The sequence below is a fragment of the Ochotona princeps genome, chromosome 15, assembly GCF_030435755.1.
Source record: "Ochotona princeps isolate mOchPri1 chromosome 15, mOchPri1.hap1, whole genome shotgun sequence".
Lineage (NCBI taxonomy): Eukaryota > Metazoa > Chordata > Mammalia > Lagomorpha > Ochotonidae > Ochotona > Ochotona princeps.
Genome location: NC_080846.1, coordinates 26,258,696 through 26,282,709, shown reverse-complemented (window position 1 = coordinate 26,282,709; position 24,014 = coordinate 26,258,696). Strand labels below are relative to the sequence as shown.

The window sequence follows — 24,014 nt, the reverse complement described above, 5'->3', positions numbered from 1 at the left end:
CAGGCTTACACATAATGTTTTCTTAGAAATTCACAAAATACGTTAGCATAATGACAACCCTGTGAAGCCTGAAAGTGCAAAATCAGATTCCAAGTCAGTTTAATCCAATTTTCCTTTATGCATGTAATCACTGAACTTCTTTTTTAAAAAAAGATCACTTATTCTAAATTATCTAAATAATTTACAATATATTTCTCTATTCAGAAAACCTTAGAAGATTGGATTTTAGAGTCTTTCAGTATAGAGAAATATTAAATGCTAAAGAACAAAAAACAATGATAATAGTAAATATCAAGGGGCATGGCTTGGTACAGCGACTAAACTGGCCAAAAGGGCTGTCCAGATGGCACATCAGGGAGTGAGGGGTTGGAGTCCTGGGCACACTTTCAAATCCAACTTCCTGTGGATACATACCCTAGGAGGCAGTAACTGATGGCCCAAGCACTTGGGCCCTAGTAATGGAAAACAGACCAGCAGAGAAGTAGCAAGAAAACTAGAATACTGTGTCCCAGAATCTGAGGAAAGGAGAAAACTTCAAAAATACATATTAAGGTTAGAAGCTTTTTAATGCTGTATGTAGGACATGAAAAAAGTACCATGATGGATTCATTGGATTCACAAGAAAATGATCACTGTGCCTTAGCAACAGCAATGTGGCTAACACTAAGAATACATCCAATATCTCATGTTCCTACTGTCAGTGGACAAACTGCTACAGGAGGTAAAGACAACTTCTTCTAAGCACCAAAAAAAAAAAAAAAAAAGATTCAGAACAGAGCCTAAATTTGTTACAGGGCAAGAAAGGAGGGAAAAATCAATCCAACAAGCAATTTAGGGCAATTCAGTGTGATGTGATAACTACAAGTGTCCTACTGACTCACTGTAAAGCCTATGGACTTAATTTTAGAGCACAAGGAATTTTTTATCATGTTACTAAAAAGTTTTCTCTTATAGATCTTGATACTTATTGAATGTCTGAACTCTAAGAAATCCTAAATATAATACATGAATATGCATAAAACCTACTTTATTTGATGCTTCGCTAGGTAGAACTCATTAGTGAAAAAAACATTTCTTACTAAAATATATTACAAAAGTTAATGTATAGTATAATATTAAACACTAGCAAAATAACAATGATTTCAATAAGTTGGAAATGCATTTCTTTTTCAAGCCTGATCTGCCAGGATGTGATAGCAGCCTTGGCACAGCAGGCATCCAGACTGCTCTCCGATTAATTCACCATCTGCATGACATCACCTTAACTCGCATGACACAAGATGCTGGTCACCATAAGCTTGTCCTAAGCAGCAAGACTAAGAAATAGCACAAGGACAACATCACCCCTCACTTAAATCGCATCACACACAGCATTTCTCCCACACATTGAAAATGGGAACGTTGTCGTATGATCACAGCTGATTTCAAAGCATGGTGAGAGAAGTCTTCAGTTGTGTACTGTATCGAGTTCCCAAGCAGAACCTGAGATCTGTTTTCCAAAGAAAAAGGAGGGTGGATGTTCGTAGCTCTTAACATACACCCTGGAGTATGTATGTGAGAGAAGGCCGGACATGTCTTTGTATGCTCCAGCCAGTGACAGTAAAAATCCCGCATATCACCACACGGACTCAGAAGAGGCTACGGCACAGTTCAGTCAAAAGTCTCCGGTCGAATCTCCCACTCCAGGCTGAGTTGGTATAGTGTGTTCCTTACCATTGTTCACATCTCTCTGCCTTCTCTTTCTGCTTCTTTGCTATTTTATGTTCTGCCAAGAGTTTTAATCCATATGGTAGAGAAAAGATGTGCAAAGAAACGAAGGAATGATTTCATTCTAAATGTTAAAATACAGCTGCACAGGAATTCAAGTCCTGTTAGATGAGGGATGAAAAGTCCAGCAGAAGTCCTTTGACATCATAAAGAGCATGCTAAATTATAGGTACAGCCAAAAGTTTTACCATCAGAGGTAGATTTTGGTTTTGGAGGGAAATGAAACTTATATTCTTTGAAGGGCATGCTTTGAAAAAAATAAATATGAATAAGGTCTTTTTTGGGAATGGCCCGTGCAAGCGAACCAATCTACCCCTGCCCCAATGATTGCAGAAAATGTTGAAACCTCTCATGATTTCTAAAGATTTGGGTGCAAAGAAGAGCTTTTGAATGTTTGATGATAGCTTCCTCCTCCAAAGGTGTCCCTGCCATAGGGTTGCAGGAATAAGACTGACACTGGACACATGATTCAAGGTCCCAGTGTCTGCTGTAAGAGGGTGCTTTGCTTCACAGCTACCTGCCTCCAAGATAGCTCTGTAGGTGAGATGGCCTGAAGAGCTCAAAACTCAGATCTCAAGAGAGTTCCGTGTTGCTTTCTTAATATCGCAATGTCCACTGTCCAGTTACATCCTGACTTGGGCCATTGTTAACTGATCAAAAGGGTCTCTGGAGTCATCCTGCTTGTTTTATCTCATCTACACTTTTAGATTCCAGCCTGATCTTGCCTCATCAGCTTTTATCCTGGCCAGATCCCTTGATTTCTTAAGGTGAATGAGACTGGTTCATTATGTGTCTTACATTGCACTGTCAGTAGTGGAAGAGAAGGTGGCAAAAGCCAGGGAAAAGGCCTGGCAGCGTGGCCTAACGGCTAAAGTCCTCGGCTTGAACGCTCCGGGATCCCATATGGACGCCGGTTCTAATCCCAGCAGCTCCACTTCCCATCCAGCTCCCTGCTTGTGGCCTGGGAAAGCAGTCGAGGACGGCCCAAGGACTTGGGACCGTGCACCCACGTGGGAGACCTGGAAGAAGTTCCTGGCTCCTGGCTTTGGATCGGCGCAGCACCAGCCGTTGCGCTCACTTGGGGAGTGAATCATCGGACGGAAGATCTTCCTCTCTGTCTCTCTTCCTCTCTGTATATCTGACTTTGTAATAAAATAAATAAATCTTTAAAAAAAAAGCCGGGGAAAGATGTTGGGATCTAAAGGCATAGACAAGATAAAAGAAGCTTATAAAGTAGGAGGAAACGGGAGAGTGCAGGGAGTGGGGAAAGTGAAGCAAGTTCCAAATCCAAGGAAGAAGAGAGGCAAGAAGGTGAGCACATTAGGAATAGAGCCAAGAACCAAACTCCATGAAAAGTGATATGAATGGGACTTCGTTATCTCAGGGTTACCAGTGAAATTTAAGTCAGGAAAAAGTGTCAAGTGGGCACATATTTCCTTCCATAAATGCAAGTGGATCAAGTAGAACACACATGCCCCAAATGTGAACTCATGCCCTATTATCAATGTCTAAGTCAATGGGTGTACTCTTCTCTTGTTATGGGTTTTTAAAATGAATGTGTCCACTTAGTGTATTTTTTTTTCTTTATTAGATCCCCTCAGTAGAGTATGTTTAAGACCAAAAAATGTAACGGACTCATTGAGCACCTACATTAATGCTAATTATATTAGGGTAAGTAAATAAATATGAATGTTTTTCTGGTGAGCAAATCGACTTACTATTTGGAATTGCTGTGTTTTTTGTTTTTGTTTTAATGTTAGAGTATGTTAAGTTCAATTGAACTTAGTCACTGGAAAATCTGTTGTTGTCACTGTCGTATTGATGCTAGCGGTGAGCCCACCCAAAAGGTGAGCCCATGGCCCTACATGGACACTCTGATGAGGAGTGAGTGGCAACCCCTCCTCCAGAATGCTGTTTTGACTTTCTGAAAAGAATAACCAACCTGCTGAAGGCTGTGTTGTTATCAGGGGCACAGTTGGTTTTTGTCCTGAAAATTTTTCCCCTAAACTTTCACTGCAGAATATGAACTTAAAGCCAATGTTTTTGTCTTTTTGTTTCAACCAGGGCTATAGTGGCCAAGAGAAAGCGTTCATTGCCACCCAGGGTCCAATGATCAACACCGTGAATGACTTCTGGCAGATGGTTTGGCAGGAAGACAGCCCAGTGATTGTTATGATCACCAAACTTAAAGAAAAAAATGAGGTATGCTCTTCAGCCAAGCTCTGAATATCATTGATCTTCTATTACCATAGAAGAGACGTTGTATAAGGAAAATCACTATGCACTTAGAATGGATTTGTTTCAAATGGGATCTTTGAGACATTTGAAGGCTAGGTCATTTTATACTTCTATAAGAAAAACTGGTATCATTCATTGACAGTTTTCTTTCAGGCAAGAAAGGCATTTTGGCATTAAAAGGCTCGGGCAAGATAAGCCTCGTTTAAACAAAGTGAGATTTTGGAGAGAAACAAAATGGAAGAAGTTACAGTAACTGAGCAACTGTTTCAATAGCTTCACAATAAAAATTCAATAAACAGACAAAATCAAATTTTATTTCTATACTGGTCATCTGTGCTAAGGATTTAGCTTTCACAATACTAATTCTCTATTTCGCTTCGTAAAAATTAAGTGTGTGATTACTGAAGGCTGCTATCTTATCTTCCTGTTATGTTTTAGGGCATCTTATTGGGATAATTTATGGCCAGATATCAGCCTTTATGTTTGTTTTCTTATTAAAATTTCTTTCTGAGGATTTTACCAAAAGGAGTTCAGAGACACTGAGTTCTCCCCATGCCCTTTCGTGAAGGATAAGCACTGAGTGTAGTATAATCTTGGACTTAACTGAGAGAATCCAGGCTCACCCAATAGCAATATGTAAATTTCTTAAACCTGGTACTTTTTTTAACCCCATTTCTGCTGCAACGAATGAAATATTTTTCTGAAGTTTACTCCTTAAAGCAAATATGCTTGTGACCAATAAGTGTGAAGTCATGTTTTCTAATTCACTGTGCAGATTACTAACAAACACATTTCTATGAACCTGATATGGAAACTTGAGGTGGCACAACAAAATTACTGTACATACGCCTCAGTTCTTTCACACCCAGCACCAGGCAGTCAACACAGCAAGCTTCTGAGAATTCTTGCATGGCTATTTATGATGTGACGTTTACCTTTAGAGTTAGAAAGACTCTTCAAGTTTAAAAGATGTGTTTGTATATACTCATGCCTTCATGGGTGTGTAAAACTTATGTAATAGCTTAGAAAAATTCCCACTACAAAGCCAGTTGCACTGGATAAAATACAAAACATCATACAAAGCAGAACTTGGTGAGAAAGTAAAAGATGTGTAAAAATTGAATACAATGCATGAATTCACACAACAACATGTTACTCGTGTTGTAATGCCCAAACAAGCACTAGAGACAAACCAGGGCTCACAGGCATCAGGAGTTATGAGACTTTACATAAAATGGTGCATCATAAAAATAAAGCTGTCAAGCAGGCATTTGACCCAGCAGTTCAGCTGTACACCTGGATGCCTGCTTCACTCATTGGGCTAGCTTTGGCTATTGCTGGAAGTTAGCTCTGACTCCTGTTTCTACCTTCCCCCTATGCCTAGTGGCAGTGCTGATGTTTCACGTAGTTGGTTTCCTACCAAGCATGTGGGCAGTGAACCGGGTGATGGGAGTTTCTGTCTCTCTGTGTATCTCCTGTCTTCACTTCACTTTCAAATAATAAGTCTAAATAAATGAATAAATCTTACCAGTAAAATAAGACTGTACTAAGACATCAATCTAACTTTCATATGGGCTAAAAAATATATATACTGTTGCATATTCATAGCCAAGAAATTTCAGAATACAAAACTTAGAATAATAACAGATGGAATAATCAACCTAAGAATATCATGTTGGTATTATTTTGTGATTCTTCATAGAAACAAAGGCTAAACTTTTCTATATGCAAACATTCTAGATCTACAAGAATTAAAGCAAGAAAAATTATAGACACTTTTTAAATAGGCACACAAACATAAAAAAAAATTGACAAAGGAGTATGTTATTATCAAAAGGACAGGAAAGAATTTTAGTCTAAAAACTACCCAAAAACAGACATGAAAGTGGGAGAAAGATCTCACTACATAGAATTGCAAGGTTAGAAATAATAAGTAATAAGTAGTGGATCAGATATTTCAAATAAGCAAAGATTGAAAGAAAGTATCAACAACACAATCTTATAAAAAGAATTTTGAGAAATATTGAATGAAGATTTACATTAGGAAAAGAACAACTCCAATGTTAGAAATAGTGAGGTATATGAAGGTAGAATTAAACACTGACAACTGATGATATTTAAGATCTGAGAACACAGAGAAAGTTAAAATGTTTTTTTATTCATTATAAAAAAGAGAGAAAACAATAAAGTAAGACTTGAAATAGGCATACGAAAATTTAAGACTAGTCATTGAAAGACTGGAGGAATGTAAAATATCGTATCTAATAGAAGGGAGAATATAACTTGTAAAAAAAAAGTCCAAAAAGAAAAAAAAAAAAAAACAGAAAAAGAAACATAGAAGAGTTACAACGTTATTTTTGCAAAATCAAAAACAAAATCAAATAGATTTATAATCATGCCAAATAGTGGCAGGTCTTAGTTCTAGTAGGGCTAGACCATTGGTTACACTGATTGAGACACCCATGTCTCACACCACTGTCTGGATTCAAGTGTCAGCTCCACTCCCAGTTCCAGCTTTCCGGTAATGGGAACTTGGAAGTCAGCCATGATGGGACAAGTTGTGGCATCCCTGACACCCACAGGAGAGTTTTGCATTGATTTCCTATCTCCTGTCTTTCCTCTTGCTCAACTGGATAATTGTGAGCATTTGCTGAGTGAACCAGCAGATAGGAGCTCTTTCTGTCTATCTCTTTTCTTCTCTCTCTCTCTCTGTGTCTCTGTTCTCTCTTTCTATCTCTCTGTCTCACTCTCCACTAGTGGAATGATTTATATAATTCGTAGTAAATAGAATAACTTGAACTTTGTGTTTTAAGTGTTTCTTTCCTTTGAGGGGAATTAACTTTTTGAGATTTATCTAAATGAAGATCAAGTTCGGGATTGACAAAATTCAATTTCATTTATAGTAATATAAAAATTGATTTTTCATTTCTATATTTTCATTTTTTGTTTATTTTATTTTTATAAAAAGTAATTGAGATCACATAATGCAAAATAATTAGTAAAAAATTTTTTTTAAAAAAAGTAATTGAGAGTATTGGAATTTTTTTGAGTATTGGAATTCTTTAAAAGAAAGATGGCAAGGAATCCTTTTTTATTTATTAGAAAGTAGAAAGATTCAAGAAAACATAAAGCCTGGGAACTTCTAAAGATAACACCACCTACATATTTTTGGGAGGAAATGATTTTTGTCTATTCCAAACAATGACGCTTAACACAATTGAAAGTTGGCACATTTTTGATAAACAGTGTTTTCCTGGTAGTGTGAAGTCTACTGTGCATTTCTTTTAAGCCAGACTTGTCGGTATCATTTTGATCTATAAAACATCAAAGCTCTTCTGTGGTATGACATATATTTACATCTTGGATAGTCAGGACAGAATAGAAATGTACAAAAACAAAGAAAGTCAAAATCTTTATTGATGTATTTGTAACTATGACTAGCTCCAGGAACAAACAAGGAACAGATCACGAATTAAAGGTGCAAAACTTGATATGTTTGACATTGATATCACCAGATATATCTGATAAATGCATCAGAAGTTTAAAAAGCTACAACAGATAAAATAAAAACAAACTACTCCAATTTGAACAATACAAAGACCAAAACAAAGGCTCACCTCTCCTTTCATGGAGAAACTACTTTAAAAATCACTTTCTGATAAATATATGCTTAGATTTTTTCTGATTTGTGTTCACATCTCTACTGCATGAAGATTATTCCTAGATGAGAAATTATCTGGTAAAATGATGTGAAATTCTAAAAAACCATGTTCCCTGTGTGTGTTTTCCAGACACCTAATTGTATCATCATTTCCAGTATCAGGATTTTCCAGCTAACCTCAATGACATTCAGTGTGTATTTTCTCCTTATAAAATATGTCTTTTATCAACTATCTGCTATCAAGCATTAGTGTAGACACCTGAATTTTATCTTTACTGCTAAAGCCAGCAAATAACCATCCCAAATAGAGTTTATAGTCTAAAAGGGAAAGACACACTAAGACAGTAAATAATTAATTGTTACTTAGAAATAATGAAGAGCAGAGAAACTAAAGACACTGTAAAACCTGCAACAAGAGTGCCTGGTCTCAGACGTGGTACCCCTCATGTAAATGGAAATGCAGCTTGGCCTCACTCTAGACAGCCACCCCAGGCATTGTAATCCCATTTTATAAATGACCAAGGATTTGATAGCCTTGCCGGAAATTCTGTATTACTACTGCCTATGAGTACAAGGTAACTTTCTGTCTGCCCACTAAAGGTTATATTCTTGAGGCGACTGACATAGGCCAGTGATAGGCAGATGCACAGGGAAGAGGCATAAAAATGTATTATGTGTGCGAAAGCATCACAAGAATGGAAAGTGAGTACCCAAAAACTCAGTGTGATTTTAGAAGCTAATTTTTTTTAATGTTTATTTATTTGTATTGGAAAGTCAGACTGATAGAGATACAGAGAGCAAGATCTGTCCACTGGTTTACTCCCCACATGACCGTAATGGCCAGAGTTGAGCTAATCTGAAGCCAAGAGCCAGGAGTCTCCTGTGAGTCTCCCACATGGGTGCAGGGTCCCAAAGTTTTGAGCCATCCTCTACTGCTTTCCCAGGCCACAAGCAGGGAGCTGGAAGGGAAGTGGAAGAGCAATGGCACGAACTAGTGCCCGTATGAGATCCTGGCCATTGCAAGGTAAAGATTTAGCCACTGAGCCATCACACTGGGTCCAATTTTAGAAGCTTCTTTATTCCTTTCAACAAGAGAGAGGGAGATGGGCTATGGGCAATTTAAAAAAAAAAAAAAAGAGTAAAGGCTGTTTAGGAGAGATAAATGGCCCTGAGCCCAGACAATGGCATTGGGCAAGGTTCCTGTGGGTCCTGGGTGTGGTGTCAATTCTAGTCTTCTTTCCTGTGAATGAATCTCCCTGTTTGAAGAGATTGTAGGGAGGAGACTTATCACAATCGCATTCCTTCTGGAAGAACTTCCCGCAGTCAGATACGGGAACTTCAGAAACAGCCTCTTCCTGTGCTTTGGAGAGGCTAACAGAGAGGTAGGAGGGAGGTCAAAGATAGACTTTGCAACTGAGGCTGCTTCTGAGGCTTTTCTATCCCCTGGTTCCAAGTACTCAATATGCCAAAAGCACTGTCTTTGAAAGTGGAGTTTTCTGAGCCCCAACATACCCTCTCATCTCCTCGACTTACACAGTAACTAAATGACTGGGCTTCGCAACTGAGTTCAGTGGCCAATTTATGGAACAAGTTTTGGTATAGGCACAACTTATGGAATGCATAACTCAACAGGTGGTATCAAAAGCGCTGAGTCAGAGAGGACCACAAACACACAGTGCTTCTGCAGCCTCTGCAGGTTCCATGGAGGGAAGCGGGGGCACTGGGTTAATGCTATCCTTAAATTGGATTGGTTAAGGATCAGTGGGAAAATCAAACATGGAACGTTGAATTCAGAAAGTGATATTTTCTCAGAGGATCCTAGCTCCCCAGAGACTCTCCCAAACTCTCATCAACACCAAAACAATTGAGTTCAGTTTCCTCAGCAATAAAAAGATTTTTAAATAGTAATATTTCCTACTACCCACTCAACTTACCTCAAAGGATTATGAAAGATATTCAATAGTAATATTGTGGTTTAGGTTTGGGTCTAATATTTATTTCCTGGGTTCTTATCTCTTCCTTAAAGAACATTTTAAACACAGGCTTAAGAAAGCAGTAAGGTTAATTCAGAAGGTGAGGCAGACAGAACCATGTGGGACACGTTCAAGGAGAGTAGGACAGGAGGTAGATTGTTACCTTCCAATCTCAGAGTCCATCCCTAGGAAGCAAGAGGATGAGGAAGGCATCGAGAGACCAAGAGAAAAAACTCCTCCTCAGGATGGGCCTTTAAGGGGCTTGAAAGGGGAGTGGCTATGCAACATCTCCCACGAAGGCCCCAGGCAGTGATAGGCAAGCATCATTTGACTCACAGTGGGCAGAAGGGATCACATAGGCCAGGGAATTTGGGCTTCCAAACTCATGACCCTGAACTAACTGCCTGCCTAAGTCCATATCAATATTATGTTGGTTGATAGCATTTTTAACATAAAATCACTACGCATTTGGTGGCAATACTAAAAATAAGACTAACCAGAATAATGAAAATCTGATTCATTCTATCCTTCCCTTACACGTTAATAGAACCCAAATAAAATGAAGCACTTTCTTTTGGTGTATGTAGAGCCATTTTCTACTTAAAAGTGGTTTGAGTTTGCGCCTAGAGCAAAATCCCTTTGGTTTTAAATGTATAGGATCTAAAAATTAAGTTCAAAATGCATATTTTATTTCCAGGCAACCCCGCTTACTAGCTAGAAATCCTTCTAGCTCTTATATGGTATGGCTAAGAGGGAAGAATAAAAAGGGGAATAAAAGAGATCACAAAATTAGGAGCTGGCTTTGCTTTGCATTGCATTTTGCTTTCGCTATAGAGCAGTGATGCCAAAGGGTCAGTTCACATCCCACACCTTTTCAGTCAGGATTTGGTAAATACTTCTTTTGTACAAGAGATACACAAACCTCTGAAAACCTCACTTTTCCGCTAAATGATGGATTCTTGGAATTTATAATAATGAGGAAAAGATCAGCCACATTAGCAGAAGAGTGATGATACAGAGTGGCATTCTGCTAGACAGAATGCCGTATTGAATTACCTACGGTTCATGTGATCTCACAGTTTTATCTATAAGACAGTGTTGTCTTTCCTTGCTTTTTCTGCCCCTTTTATACCATTGTTGGCACCACAATAAAGAAACCCTGAAACGTGGTTCAGGGAAGCAATGTGAAGAGTGAACCCCTGTTCAGAAGCTACTACACTTGCAGTTCCCCTGTATTCATATTCAGAAGCACCCACATTTATCTGGTCTCTTTTTCTATCTTTTTTTTTCTTATTTTTTTTTTCTAAAAAGGGAGTAGAGGAGGGAATGTATTCAGTGTGTAAAAATAAGCCATTGTATTTCAGAAAGGAGATGGGGTGCTTAATTTAAGGCTGTTTGAATGAGCAAGTCACATTGCATTGTCTGCTGGGAGCTGGCTGCCAATTGTTTTTTTGTTTTGTTTTGTTTTGTTTTGTTTTTGGTAGAGTCGAGAAAAACATTCAAGAGGGCACAGAAAGCTTGGGAGAGCAGGCACTGATGCTTCCATGGATCAAGTAGGCGCGAAATCCTGCTCACCTAATGTCAGGTGTCAGGGAGCAGGCAGTGAGTCTCTGCTTTCCAGAGCTGCCTTCCCACATGGCTGTGCTGCTTCATGAGACAGAGGATCCATGGGGCACCAGTGCCAACTCTGCATGTCTCTTTCCTTGACCAATTCCATTTTCATGATTTCTTTGTCACTTCCTTGGAAAGGAGGTATAGGTTTTAAGATACACGGTAGTTCACAGTACATAGTTTTGTAGTAAAATACTTGATGCTCCCTTGAAAGAATCCAGGCAAATTGGTTAGTATCATTACCTTGAACAAAATGGACAATTTTCAGATTTTTGAAAACTTTTAGATTCAAAGGGAGTTAAGTTGTTCTATGCTATTTAAAAACTAAAAAGGTTGTCATTTTAATACTAAGTTAGGCAGGGTAAAACATTAGTCTAATTGCCTGGCAGTTCTGGGTGGCACAGAATTGAAGCTGGAACTATTTACTTCTTTTGTAAATGGATCCGAATGCGGAGGAAATAAGACTGTCTTGTTTTAAAAGAAACTGTGATCCAGGTAGGCAAAGGACTTACTCCTTGGCTCTTGCAGGTGGAGTAGTTGGTTTAAGATTTTGACATGCCAACACCTAGAAGTGAGTTTCCGATACTGTATACACTTTACCTTTAGTTCTGTCATCTTTTTGCTGATCTTTGAGTCTTTAAGTATTCGATCTTTGAAGTGTTTCTGTAGGACTTTCACATAATATCCTGGCTACTAAAAAAATCCCAACTGAAAGCAACAAATGAAGGATTTTCTATATGAAAGTGTGTGTGTTTGTGTGTGTGTGTGTGTGTGTGTGTGTGTGTGTGAGAGAGAAAGAGAGAGAGAGAGAGCCAGAGAGAGAGAAAACAAGTGCCTTTTAAACAAGGTTTCTAAAATTAACACTGCTTCCCTGGCTTCAAGATATCAACTTTCATTTTTTATATTCTTAATCATTAAAATGTGTCCTTAAAAATATGCAGTTCTCTTTGGTGTTTAAGGAGTAAAACAATAATTAGCATGAACTTATATTTATGCTTAAATTTTTGCTGTATTTTTAAATAATGGCACCTATATGTAATCATAGTGAAAATAATATGCATAAAAATAGATTTTTTGAATTAAAGCATATTTTCCAATAACTTAAAAACATAATATCAATATAACAGCAACAATAAGATGTTCCAAGTGCTTCCTGAATGCCTCAATTTGTCCTGAGTACATTCCATGTGTGAAATTATGGGGAAGCTGCTCATGGACGCATAGCTTAACTGAGAGAATCAACATTTGGACCCGGGATCTCTGAGTCCAGATTCTGCACTCAGCCAACACATTATCATATCCTGCCTGTAGAATAGTTGCTTTTAGTCTTGCTAAACCTTTCAAAGAGGATTCATTATGAAAACCCTTTACATATACCTTTGGTGTATTTTTGTTTCAGCGTCCCCCAGGTGGAAAAAATGGTCCTGGGAATTATAATATCATAGCTGTGTTAATGGCCATTAAGCCTGCTTTCCATGTTCTATGGCATCTAACACCTTGCACAACTCTTATTAGACCCTGAGTTTGGTGAAGTTGGAAATTGCAATTTGGTTGCATCACCATGAGCGAACATCTCCTCTATACAAGTATCAAATAACAAACTCTAATATTTGAATCTTTATTTCTTAAGTTACCTTTTAGTTTGTCCAAGGAGATCTGAAAAGTTTTACTTTGGTTTTCTGTTTGTTTGATTCTGTGACATGGAGTAACAGCAACAGTGTTTTATAGGCATTTATTATAGAAATGTAAAACTTTCCTCAAAATCAGCTTTACTGAGGTGTAATTTGTATTCTATAAGGTTTATATATTGAAAATGTAAAATTTACTGGTTCTAGTGTACTTTTAGAGTTGATAAAAATTGTAATAGCTTTTTTCCCCAATTAGTGACATAAAAACTCTTTTGAGATGTTTGCATGAAAAATACTCTGAAGTTCATAAATGACATCAATATCTGGTGTGTTCTTGTCTTCTACCCCTAGAAATGTGTTCTTTATTGGCCAGAAAAGAGGGGGATATATGGGAAAGTGGAAGTTTTGGTTATCAATGTAAACGAATGTGACAACTACACTGTTCGAAACCTTGTCTTAAAGGTAAGATATTGTCGCCAAAGCTGTCTACACAGCAGATCATGTTAGAGGATTCCATTTCTACTTAGAAATGGTATACATTAATAAATACTACAGACTCAGTTAAAGCAAGTAAGATCAGGATCAAAGCAAAACCACAACATCCCTTCATGTATGTCTTTGTTGTCATCTATTAAAATGTGAAATAACAAAGTTAGTATACATAGTATTCAAGGAATTTATTATGCAGAATTTCCTCATTGCATTAATAAAACATCTCTGGGTTCACCTTTTGAAAGACTTTCACTAAGGACTTGCACAGATAAAGACTTACCAGGATTCCTTTTAGTGTCATTTTGGCCTAAGCAGCTTGGAGTAAGGCCTGGAAATGATGAAAGAGAAAGATCTACGCTTGTGGGCGGCTGGGGGCGGCAAGACAAGCCTGAAGTGTTAACGAGATCTTCAGATACTCTGAGTGAAAGTCATTTATAGGGACTTTCCCCAGACCAGATGATGTCATAGGAAATTATCCTACTTAACTCATGGGCAGCAGGTGCTAAGGAAGGTTGCCATGGCATTTTCACTTCTAAAGAAGAGTGTTCCCAAAGATTTCATTCTTATCTGCAGCCTCCCTGCTGGGACAGAAGCATCCCAAAAAGGAAGAGAGTGGAGGCAGAGCTACAGGAAGGGTTTCTATTTGGAAGTGTGGCACAGGGAGGTACTTAACAAAGTTTGTTTCCTCAACACGTGCTCTTGAGTGCCTAGCCTATGCCAGACTGCCACTCATTGGGGAACTTGGTTCCAAGATGATGTGCGTGGGCTCTAGCTCAAGTGCTTCCAACCCAGGGACTCACGTAGCTACTTCTTTCCTGCTGAGGCTCCTCTCTGCAATTAAACACTAGAGGGTAGAAGCCTTAGTGTGATGAGTTACTAAACAAAGTGTCCTTCTGTTGTTCCATTTGTTTTTAAAACCCTGTAAACGATCATCACATAATAGAAACATACTTCCAAAAGTTTGTGGGAAAATGGAATTAGCAAGTAAGTTTATTGTGTTACAGAAGACTTTTTTTTAATCTTGGGTCCAGCAAGATAGCCTAGTGGTTAGAGTCCTCACTTTGCATGTGCCAGGATCCCATGTGGGCACTGGTTCATGTCCCAGCTGCTCCACTTCCATCCAGCTCAGGGAGTGAATGCACACACACACACAAAAAAACAACTTTTTCTCTGTATCTTCTTCTCTCTATATATCTGCCTTTCCATAAAAACAAATATAAATAAATCTTTTTTTAAAGACCTTTTTAAATCTATGTGTAGGAGAGGTCATTAGACAGTCCTTGGAGGGGTCAGCATGGTGACGTAGCAGGTTAGTCGGTTAAGTCTCTGCATATTATCTATGGGCTCCAGTTAGAGTCCCAGCAACTCCACTTCTAATCCAGCTCCCTGCTAATGGCCTGGGAAGGCAGCAGTGGAGGGCCCACGTCCTCGGAGACCTGGAAGAGGCTCCTGGCTCCTGGCTTCTGGCTCTGGACCTGCCCAGTTCTGGCTGCTACACCTATTTGGGAGTAAATCAATGAATGGAAGGTTTTTTCTCTCACTCTCTCCATCTGTTTGTCTCTCGTCTGTAGCTCCTCATTTGCCTTTCAAATGAAAATAAATAAATCTGTTTAAGGTGCACAGAAAATGCAAAATAAATTGATCTTTCATCCATTTTTTGCCACAAGCTTTCTAAAGTACCCTTACATGTCTCATTCTTTTCTAGCTATATTTTCACTCAACACCCCGTTTATTGTATCATATTATAAACATATTTGGTATGTGATACCTACATTCTAGATACAGAAATAGATATAAAAGTAGCCTAATGAAGGCAAGACTGTCCAGCTTTTGAGATAAAGATGTTTACAGCAAAGTTTTCTCAAGGAAAAGGGTATTTGTCACGCATCTTCTAGGTGGTTTGCAACTTGAAATAAGTTGCCAGCTAGCTGAAAGTGACAGAAAGCATTCAGTATTATGGTTTGGATGACTTTTCTGTCCACGAACAACTAAGGTATTCAGTGGCTGTTGCTATTTTCAGCAAGGAAGTCACACCCAACATGTGAAGCATTACTGGTACACCTCCTGGCCTGATCACAAGACGCCAGACAACGCCCAGCCCCTTCTCCAGCTCATGCTGGATGTGGAAGAAGACAGACTTGCTTCTGAGGGCCGAGGGCCTGTGGTTGTCCACTGCAGGTAAGGCATGAACGGTTCTTTCTGCCTGGGCAGCTGTGCAATCTTTGTAAAGATTCGTAGAGCCCGTAGAAGTGGGGTGTCCTTCCTAAGTGTGACTGTCTCCAGCCATTTCATACAGATTGAAATTTGTAAACTTCCTTGTATTTGAGTCTTAAGACAATATATAGGGGAATGAGGCCTCACTTTTAGAGCATCTTCAGCCAACAGCAATTTCCCAGTACACAAATAGAAATCCTAACAAAATAACTCAGTGAACAGGAGCCTTCCTTTATGTAGCCTGATTTGAAATGCATTGATTCAGTTAGTCTCATATACACTAGAAATTACAAGTGTGTCTTTTGATTTTACCACTGATTTTTCTTTTTTGTTGTTGTTGTGACAAAATTGCGATCTGAAACCTATTTAGATTGTATTGATAACATTTACTACTATGTAAAGTTGGATGAAAAACAGTCAAAGATTTTAGGAGTTAACTCTTGAAAAAGCAGATGGAAACAAGTTTATGAAGTGGGAGGTGGGCAAACAGTAGTCCGAATGGAAAACAGAGTGCTCTTCTCAGAACATGAGGTACCAAAGTGAAGCTCATACGGACAGTACATGTCCTGTAATTGATCATCTTTTTCACCTCATTTTCTTTTTAGTGTAAGGGAAAACATATTTTTTAAAAGGTATTTTAAACATTATTGATATGACCAGTCTACTCTCCTATTTCAGTCTATTTTCTCAACCTAATTTATGCTGCTTGGTTTAACCTTACAACAGCTTTTTGATAATGCAATAATAAAAATATGTCTTTGCATTGTAATTCTAGGTTCTTTTTTTAAAGTCTGTGGTTTAAGAGTAAAATTTACCCAAAGGTGTCATTATCCAATTTCCAGCATTAGGCCTTATCCTAAATGTAGCTGGACTCCATGGGCAAACAATCTAATTGGTTCCCACCCAAAATCATTAAATGCCTAGGATGTCTAAACTGATGTAGCCACTTCCCCTGTAAAAGTAACTCCCCTTCTGATTACTATTTCTAAGAATGAAGTGATCATTTTTCCAGTAATTTAGCATCCAATGTAGACAGTTATCTTTGGCCTTTCTTTCAATTCTAGCCTCAATGTCTAATCAGTCACCAGATTGGCTTTCCCTTCAAAGCTTCTCCATAATCACTACTTCCTGTCCTACCACACTAGTTCACGTCCTTATGACCTCATTCATGGCCTTTAGAAATCGTTGACTAATTGCACACATGTGCCTTGTTCCCCTATGCCCTCACTGCCTAGGCTGTGGACTTCCCTCTCACATTGTTCCCCAACCTCCTTTTGTTTTATGGAATCCCTCCTCCAAACTTACCAGTGATTTCCCATTGTCTAAAGCAAAAGTCCTTGACCTTGAGTCCATAGATAACTACAGGAATCAGTGAATGCCTTGAAATCATTTAAACAAACTTGAGTACCTAAACTTACGTGGATTTTTCTGGGGAGCAAATATTCTTAATTTTCATCTAGTTCTTTTTTGAAAAAAAAATTATTTAATTAACACAAAAAAGAGTATAGAATATCAAGTCCAAAATTCTTAGCTTTCCATATAAAAACCCAATGTATGTGGCCAGCATTGTGGTGCAATGGGTTAAGATGCTATCTGCAATGCAACATCCCATAACAGCTCATGTTTGAGTCCCAGCTTCTTGCCACTGTGCCTGAGAAGGCAGCTGAAGATGACCCAAGTACTTGGGCTGCTCCCACCCACATAGGAGACACATACTAGGTTTGAGGCTCCTGGCTTCGACCTGGCCCAGTACCTGCCATTGTAGCAAATTAGGGAATGAGCCAGTAAATAAAAGATTCTCTCTCTCTCTCTCTCTCTCTCTCTCTCTCTCTCTCTCTCTAACTCTAACTCTAACTCTAACTCTACCTTTCAGATAAATAAAATAATTTTTTTGCAATGCAAGATACCTTCTCAGTCTTATTTCCCACTATTCCACTAAAATACTTCTCTTTAGGCCATGTCACTTTATTTGTTTGTCACAAGGCATATATTCCTTTTCACATCAATCTTTTCCTCTTACCATTTCATTACTCAAAATAGTCTCTTATTCGTGCTAGCCAAATGCTTGCCATTCTTATCCTGTTTTAGTGAAACAAACTCTTTCTAGACACTTCAATTAAAAAGAATTCATTCGTCTAAATTTCTCTGTTCTTGTATTCAATAGAAAGCAAGTGCCAAATGTGAGAAATAAATGTTATTTGAGCACCAAGAGGGAAGTAATTAATTCCTACCCTGAACAGCGTCTAAAAATTGGATAATGTTAAACTGGATTCTCAAAACGTGATCAATGTTTGTAGTTTTTAAATGATGGGGAAGGCATCCAGAATGAGAAAATATCAATCACAGAGAAAATTGGAAAACAACAAGCTGCTTTTGCAACAAAACTGGGGAACAATGGCATATCAGAGCCCCATGCAAGGAAGACTGCAAAAAGGCATGAAGTTTGAAAGTTAATCATATGCAGATTTTGTAAGGCCATGGTAGAAAGTATAGCTTTTACATTTTAATTAATAGGATACATCTGCAATTTTTGAGTAGGGAATAAAATTACTAAATCATCAGAAAAATGAGTCTAGCTGCTGTATTGATAATGAATTAGTCAAAGCAAAGACTTGAGATGTGGAAACCATAATGATACCATTGCTAACCATATAAGAAAGAGGTGCTGAAATGTGAACACAGGCCATAAAAAGGAAATCATAGATCCCAGAAACTCAACAGAGATGAAAAACAGAAGAATTGGTCACAGATTGGATGTGGGAAGTGAGAGAGGGGGAAATGCTGAAGATGGTTCTGAGATTTCTAGGCTGAAAAAATTGTGACTGGTGGGTAATGCCGTTGAGGGAAAAGATAGCTAATTTTGTTTGAAATACGTTGGATTTAGATGCATCGAGGAGGTGCAAAATAGGCAAGCAAGAGTTCCAGCAAGGTGATGGAATGCCGATCTGGAGTGTAGGAGAAACTGAAGGAGTTTAAAGATAGATTTGAGAGGAATTTATGTAAAGACCATTGACAGTTGAGATTATAGAGAGAAAGACAGCATGTGTGATGGAGCCAGTAAATACACAAGATGCCTAGGCTTATTTTATCGTCACATTGCCGGAGGAGGAAGAGGGTGCCTTGGAACCCTTCCAGCAGACAGTGTGTCTGTTCAATTATCATTTCTGCATGAATGACCCAGAAATGTGTGCCTATTGCCGTATCTCTCAGCATCAGCATATGCTAGCCCAAACTCCTCCCTCAAGTCATTCCTTCTTCCAGAATTCTCCTTGCCTCAGTGACTGCCAGTCTTCCCACTCCCCATGACTAAGCGTCTTTGTTTTTACTTTGCTCATTCTCCAACTCCCGTCTATCAAATCATATGTATGACATAACTAAATCTTTTTCCTCCATCCCCCTAGCTACACCTTCCCTAAATTCAAGCCCTAACTCTGTTTTCTTGAGCAATTACTGCTCACTATTCTTTCCACTCCCCCACCTCCTGCCACCCTGCTCATCCTAGTACTTACAACTAAATGAAAAATGTATTTTAAGCACAGAGCCAGGTTTGCAATATTCCATACATTAGTGCAAGTTATTAGTGTTGTTACTAGCCTGAACAATGTTTCAAATTAAAAAAAAAAAAAACACTCTTTTTAAAAGTTTGACTGTTGTTGGTTCCCAAGCCTTTTGATTCTTTTTCTTTTCTTTTCAGCGCAGGGATTGGTAGAACAGGGTGTTTCATTGCTACATCCATCGGCTGTCAACAGCTGAAAAAAGAAGGTGTTGTGGATGCACTGAGCATTGTCTGCCAGCTTCGTGTGGACAGGTAAGGGTCATGGGCATTTCCCAACAGCCTTGTCAGTCACTAGCTACTCTGAACAATTCAGCTTCATAAGGGCTCAGAGGTCTTAAATCTCTATAGAGATGTCTACACAATACCTAATAGCAACAGCATCCCAAAGTCATTGAAGAAGGTATCAGATGCAACACCAACCATCAGGAATCCCAAAGTCAAAGGTCATTTCCCATCCTTAATACCAAGTATTTGTGGCACCTTACATCCCTCTTGCTTTATATATACTCTGCATTTTCATTAGACTTAATAAAATTGTTCACTTCAGGATTTAAAATAAGGTGTATGTCCTGACACCAAGAGTCTTTCTATAAAGACACTTTTATGAAGTACTAGAAGATGCACACAACAGTACTTAGCATCCTAATTATTTCTAAGTATTCAGTAATATTAAGTGTGTTCACATTGTTGTACAATCTCCAGATTTTGTTCATCTTGCAAAGCTGTGTACTCCTCCTTGCTTCATCAGCCTAGCCTTGGGAACTACCTGTCTGCTTTCTCTCTCTGTGAACATGACCGTTCTAGGTACCTTTTATTGGAATCGTATAGTATTTGACTTTTTGAATGGCTTCTTTTATTTAGCATCATCTCTTTAAGATTTATTTCTGTTGTAGCATCTATTAGAATTTGCTTCTTTTTGAGGGTAATATTCCATTGTATGTATATACCACATTTTGCTTATGCATCCGCTGAAGTCGGTTGGGTTCCCTCCACCTTTTGGCTGCTGTGCCTAATGTTACTAATGAGCATGAGTGTGCTCCTACTTTCAGTTCCTTCCTCAACACTGGACTTGCTGAATCTCACATTAATTATATTCTTACCATTTTGAGGAGCTTTCATGTTGTTTTTCACAGCAGCTGTATCATTTTACATTCTCATCAATAATGCACAGGGGTTCCAAATTCTCCACTTCCTCAAGGACATCTTTTCCTGCTCCTTTTTTTTTTTTTTTTTTTTTGGTAAAGATTTATTTATTTATTTATTTATTTATTTATTTATTTATTTATTTATTTATTTACAAAGTCAGATATACAGAGAGGAGGAGAGACAAAGAGGAAGATCTTCCATCCGATGATTCACTCCCCAAGTGAGTGCAACGGCCGGTGCTTCGCTGATCCGAAGCCGGGAGCCAGGAACCTCTTCCAGGTCTCCCACATGGGTGCAGGGTCCCAAAGCTTTGGGCCATCCTCGACTGCCTTCCCAGGCCACAGGCAGGGAGCTGGATGGGAAGTGGAGCTGCCGGGATTAGAACCGGTGCCCATACGGGACTCCGGGGCGTTCAAGGTGAGGACTTTCGCCACTGGGCCACCCCGCCAGGCCCTCCTGCTCCTTTTTTAAATGATAGCCATTCTAATGGATTTGAAGTGGAGAGATTTTCTTGTATTAATAATTTTGCTCCAAAATTAAGCCTAGCTGAGTCAATGGAGAGTAGAGCCAGTGGTGGAGAAATTCCGCAGATGGTCTTGGAGAGCAGGGACATAGGTGGGGTGAGCAGCCAGTGGCTTAGCTCAGCAACTTTCTGGGAATCCATGGAAGCAGAGTTTTCTCAAAAGACAGAAATGCAGCCTCCTCTTAGCCAATGGAATATTTTCCATGAGCCCCTCTGAAGGCCAAAGTTTGAGAACAGTACCAAACCCCATACATAGGCTGATACATATGCACATGTGATAAACTTGATAAATTAGGTACAGGAAAAGATGAACAAAATCTCAGGCCAAAATAGAAAAATTATAATAATACACTATAATGGAGCTGTTTACAACTTATAAATTCTTTCTGTGACTTTCCATTTACTATTTTCAGACTGTGATTAAGCACAGGGAACTGAACCCAGGGAAAGTGAAACTGAAGATAAACAGGTGATGGTTGTGCTGGATTCTTTTCTTTCAAACAGTACATGTTCACGAATTACATCCCACGCCCCAAGTGTCATTCTGGATGCTGCAAGTATAGCATTAAACATCGTGAGTGATGCTCCTGCTCTCTTGGAGTTGATATGCAAAAATGAGATAAATAGTAAGCAAGCAAAGAAATAAATAAGATCACTTCAGACAGAATTGAATGCAAAGAGAGTCACAGGGGTGGAGGCTCTTGAACTAGGGTCCTAAGATCTACAGTTTACTAAAAGTATAACTATGTAGTTATCTAGTTTCTTTTAAAAGACTGATTTATTTTTATTTGAAAGGCAGATTTAAACAGAAAAAGATGGGGGAGGAGAGAAAATCTCTCATCTGCTGGTTCACTCCCAGGAGATTCTTTCCATTCTCCCACATGGGCCATCTTCCACTGCTTTCCTGGGCCATAAGCAAGAAGCCACATTGAAAGTGGAGCAGCCAGGACTTGAACCATGCTCATATGGAATGCTGAATTGGCAAGAAGAAGATTAACGTGTGGGTCTCCATGCTGGCCCTTGTATGATTATTTTATAAGATCCATTCAACACATATTTTTGAAGCAGCTACTATGTGTTCCATCCTACATCTCAAAAAAAGATATTGTTTTGAAAATCCAGTGAGTTAACATACACAATATAAGGCACTTAGAATAGGGACTGACACTGAAGATCAAACTGTCATTACACTAACTCTGGTAAGTCTATCTTTGCTCTTTTCTCACTCTTTCTGACTGGTTCCTTAGAGATGATTTATTGCAAGGATTAAGATGTGGGTTCTGAAGAAAAGTGTCTTGGACTTGAGTTTTGGCCCCCACGATTTTCAATCCATGCATCTCTGGGTGAGTTACTGGACTTCTTCATGCCTGAGTTTTCTCATTTGGAAAATGGATGAAGAGTAGTATGTATTCCTGTTTTTGAAAAAATTAAGAGAGATACCCCAAAGTGCTGACGTGTAATAAGCATTTTTAGGTTCAGCTTTTATGATCAATATAAAGAGCAAATAAAACACCATCTGTAAACTAGAGGTAGTAACATACTTTCCTGAGTTGTAGTAATATTAAAATATGATTGGACCTGTGATGTCCTTAGTATCACACTTACTCTACACTGCCTACTCTCCCTTTATCCTCTCTCATCCTCCTTTCCACCATTCACATGTAACTGTTTCCAAAAGATCAGTTCTGATTATCCACTTCATTTCTTATAAACACCACATGCCCCTTAAATCTTCTTGCCTTCCAACCAGTACAGTCGACCTCACCTGTAAATAGGATTCAGATTTTGGAGCCTGTGTCCCCCGGTCAAGCCCAGAGTTGCTGCCGTCCTGACCTTGTTCTCTGCTCCTGTAACCAAAGCTGCAGCAGGGCATTTCATATGCCCCCAGGAATTCCAGTCTACACCCTTGAGTTCCACACCTCCTGCTTTCTGATGCCAGAACTCCAGGAACATCAGATGTCTGCAGGCATCTAAACTGACTCTAAAACAAGTTAGCCTCCAACACCACCTACCCCAGTCCTATTTGGAACAACAGGCTAAAGAGCAGGCTTGACTTGCTCATCTTCCTGACTGCCTTTGATTCTTGCTTACTCCCCCTGTCATCTCATACTTTTCCCACAGCTTTTAATCCTGACCTCCACTGTGGGTCCTACTTCCACAATCATAACACCCAAACCAACCTACCAAATTCTCCTCTGGTTTTAAATAGAATCATGAAGGCTTGTTTTTAAAGCCTATCACAATGCCTTCTCTATCTACTCCTTCCTTCCTAAAGCACATGATCATACATTTTAGCCTTGGCCTTCCAGCATCGTTAAGGTCTTCCCACAGGGTTTGTCTTTTTCCTCTTGATCAGGTCTTCAACACATATCCAATTTCTCTGCAGATCTTAAGCCTGTAGACTTGTTAAACCCTGGACTTGAAACCCTGTCAAGATGTGTATCGAAAGCCCTGTAACTGATTTATTCATCAGGCCCTTTTCTATATGAATGCCTTTCTGGGCAGCTACTACTTTTGTTTGTGGAATACATCCTTTTCTTGGAAGGCCTTTCTCTGCCTTCTTTACGTCACAGTTTCGGCAGAGAATTTCTCTTATTTCTTGTTCCAATTTTTCAGCTTTTCCCAATTGCATATCATGTTCAGAATGCCCAGCTGACTGCTGTCATTGACTGGGTCCCTCAACTTGTTGCCTACAGAACAAAATCTGACCTCAGGAGCCCACATGGTTAGCTGTGTGCTGTTCTGTGTGTGCTCATAACTTCTCAGACCTTGTCCCCAAATTCTGACCTCCTTGACCAATCTTGATGTCAGCTCTGAACCTGTCTTCCCGCTTTCCAGAACTCACGGTTGTACAGACAAACAGTATTTAATCATGGCTTCTCCACCATGATTTTCAAAGGCCTTTGACTCTTTGAACACACACACACAAAGCAGAAAAGGAAGTATTCCTTGGCCTCAATTTCCTCTGTCTTATTTCTTAAAATGAGGCAACAAAAAAACTCAAGACATTGGGTAACTTACCCAAGATCCCATAGCTTACAGTGGTAAAAAATAATGGTACTCTGGTTTCTCATCATATTGAATAATAATAATTTAAAAAATGAATGCAACTGCAATCCCGAACTTCTAATTTCTAACTCAAAACGGATGAATCTTACAGCTAAATGTAAACAGACTCATGAAATTGTTTTTCGTAAAACTGATG

General features: G+C 38.9%; 1 protein-coding gene across 3 annotated transcripts in view; it reads left to right on the top strand.

Moving 5' to 3' along the window:
* PTPRR (protein tyrosine phosphatase receptor type R) overlaps positions 1-24,014 on the top strand; it is a 218,430-nt gene that overhangs the window by 178,418 nt on the left and 15,998 nt on the right. For all 3 annotated transcript variants that reach the window (XM_004583029.2, XM_058673533.1, XM_058673532.1), the window contains 5 exons: positions 3,359-3,438; positions 3,832-3,969; positions 13,230-13,340; positions 15,391-15,548; positions 19,279-19,392. In XM_004583029.2, the coding sequence (XP_004583086.2) occupies positions 3,359-3,438; positions 3,832-3,969; positions 13,230-13,340; positions 15,391-15,548; positions 19,279-19,392 (601 nt within the window). The remainder of the gene's footprint in view (positions 1-3,358; positions 3,439-3,831; positions 3,970-13,229; positions 13,341-15,390; positions 15,549-19,278; positions 19,393-24,014) is intronic.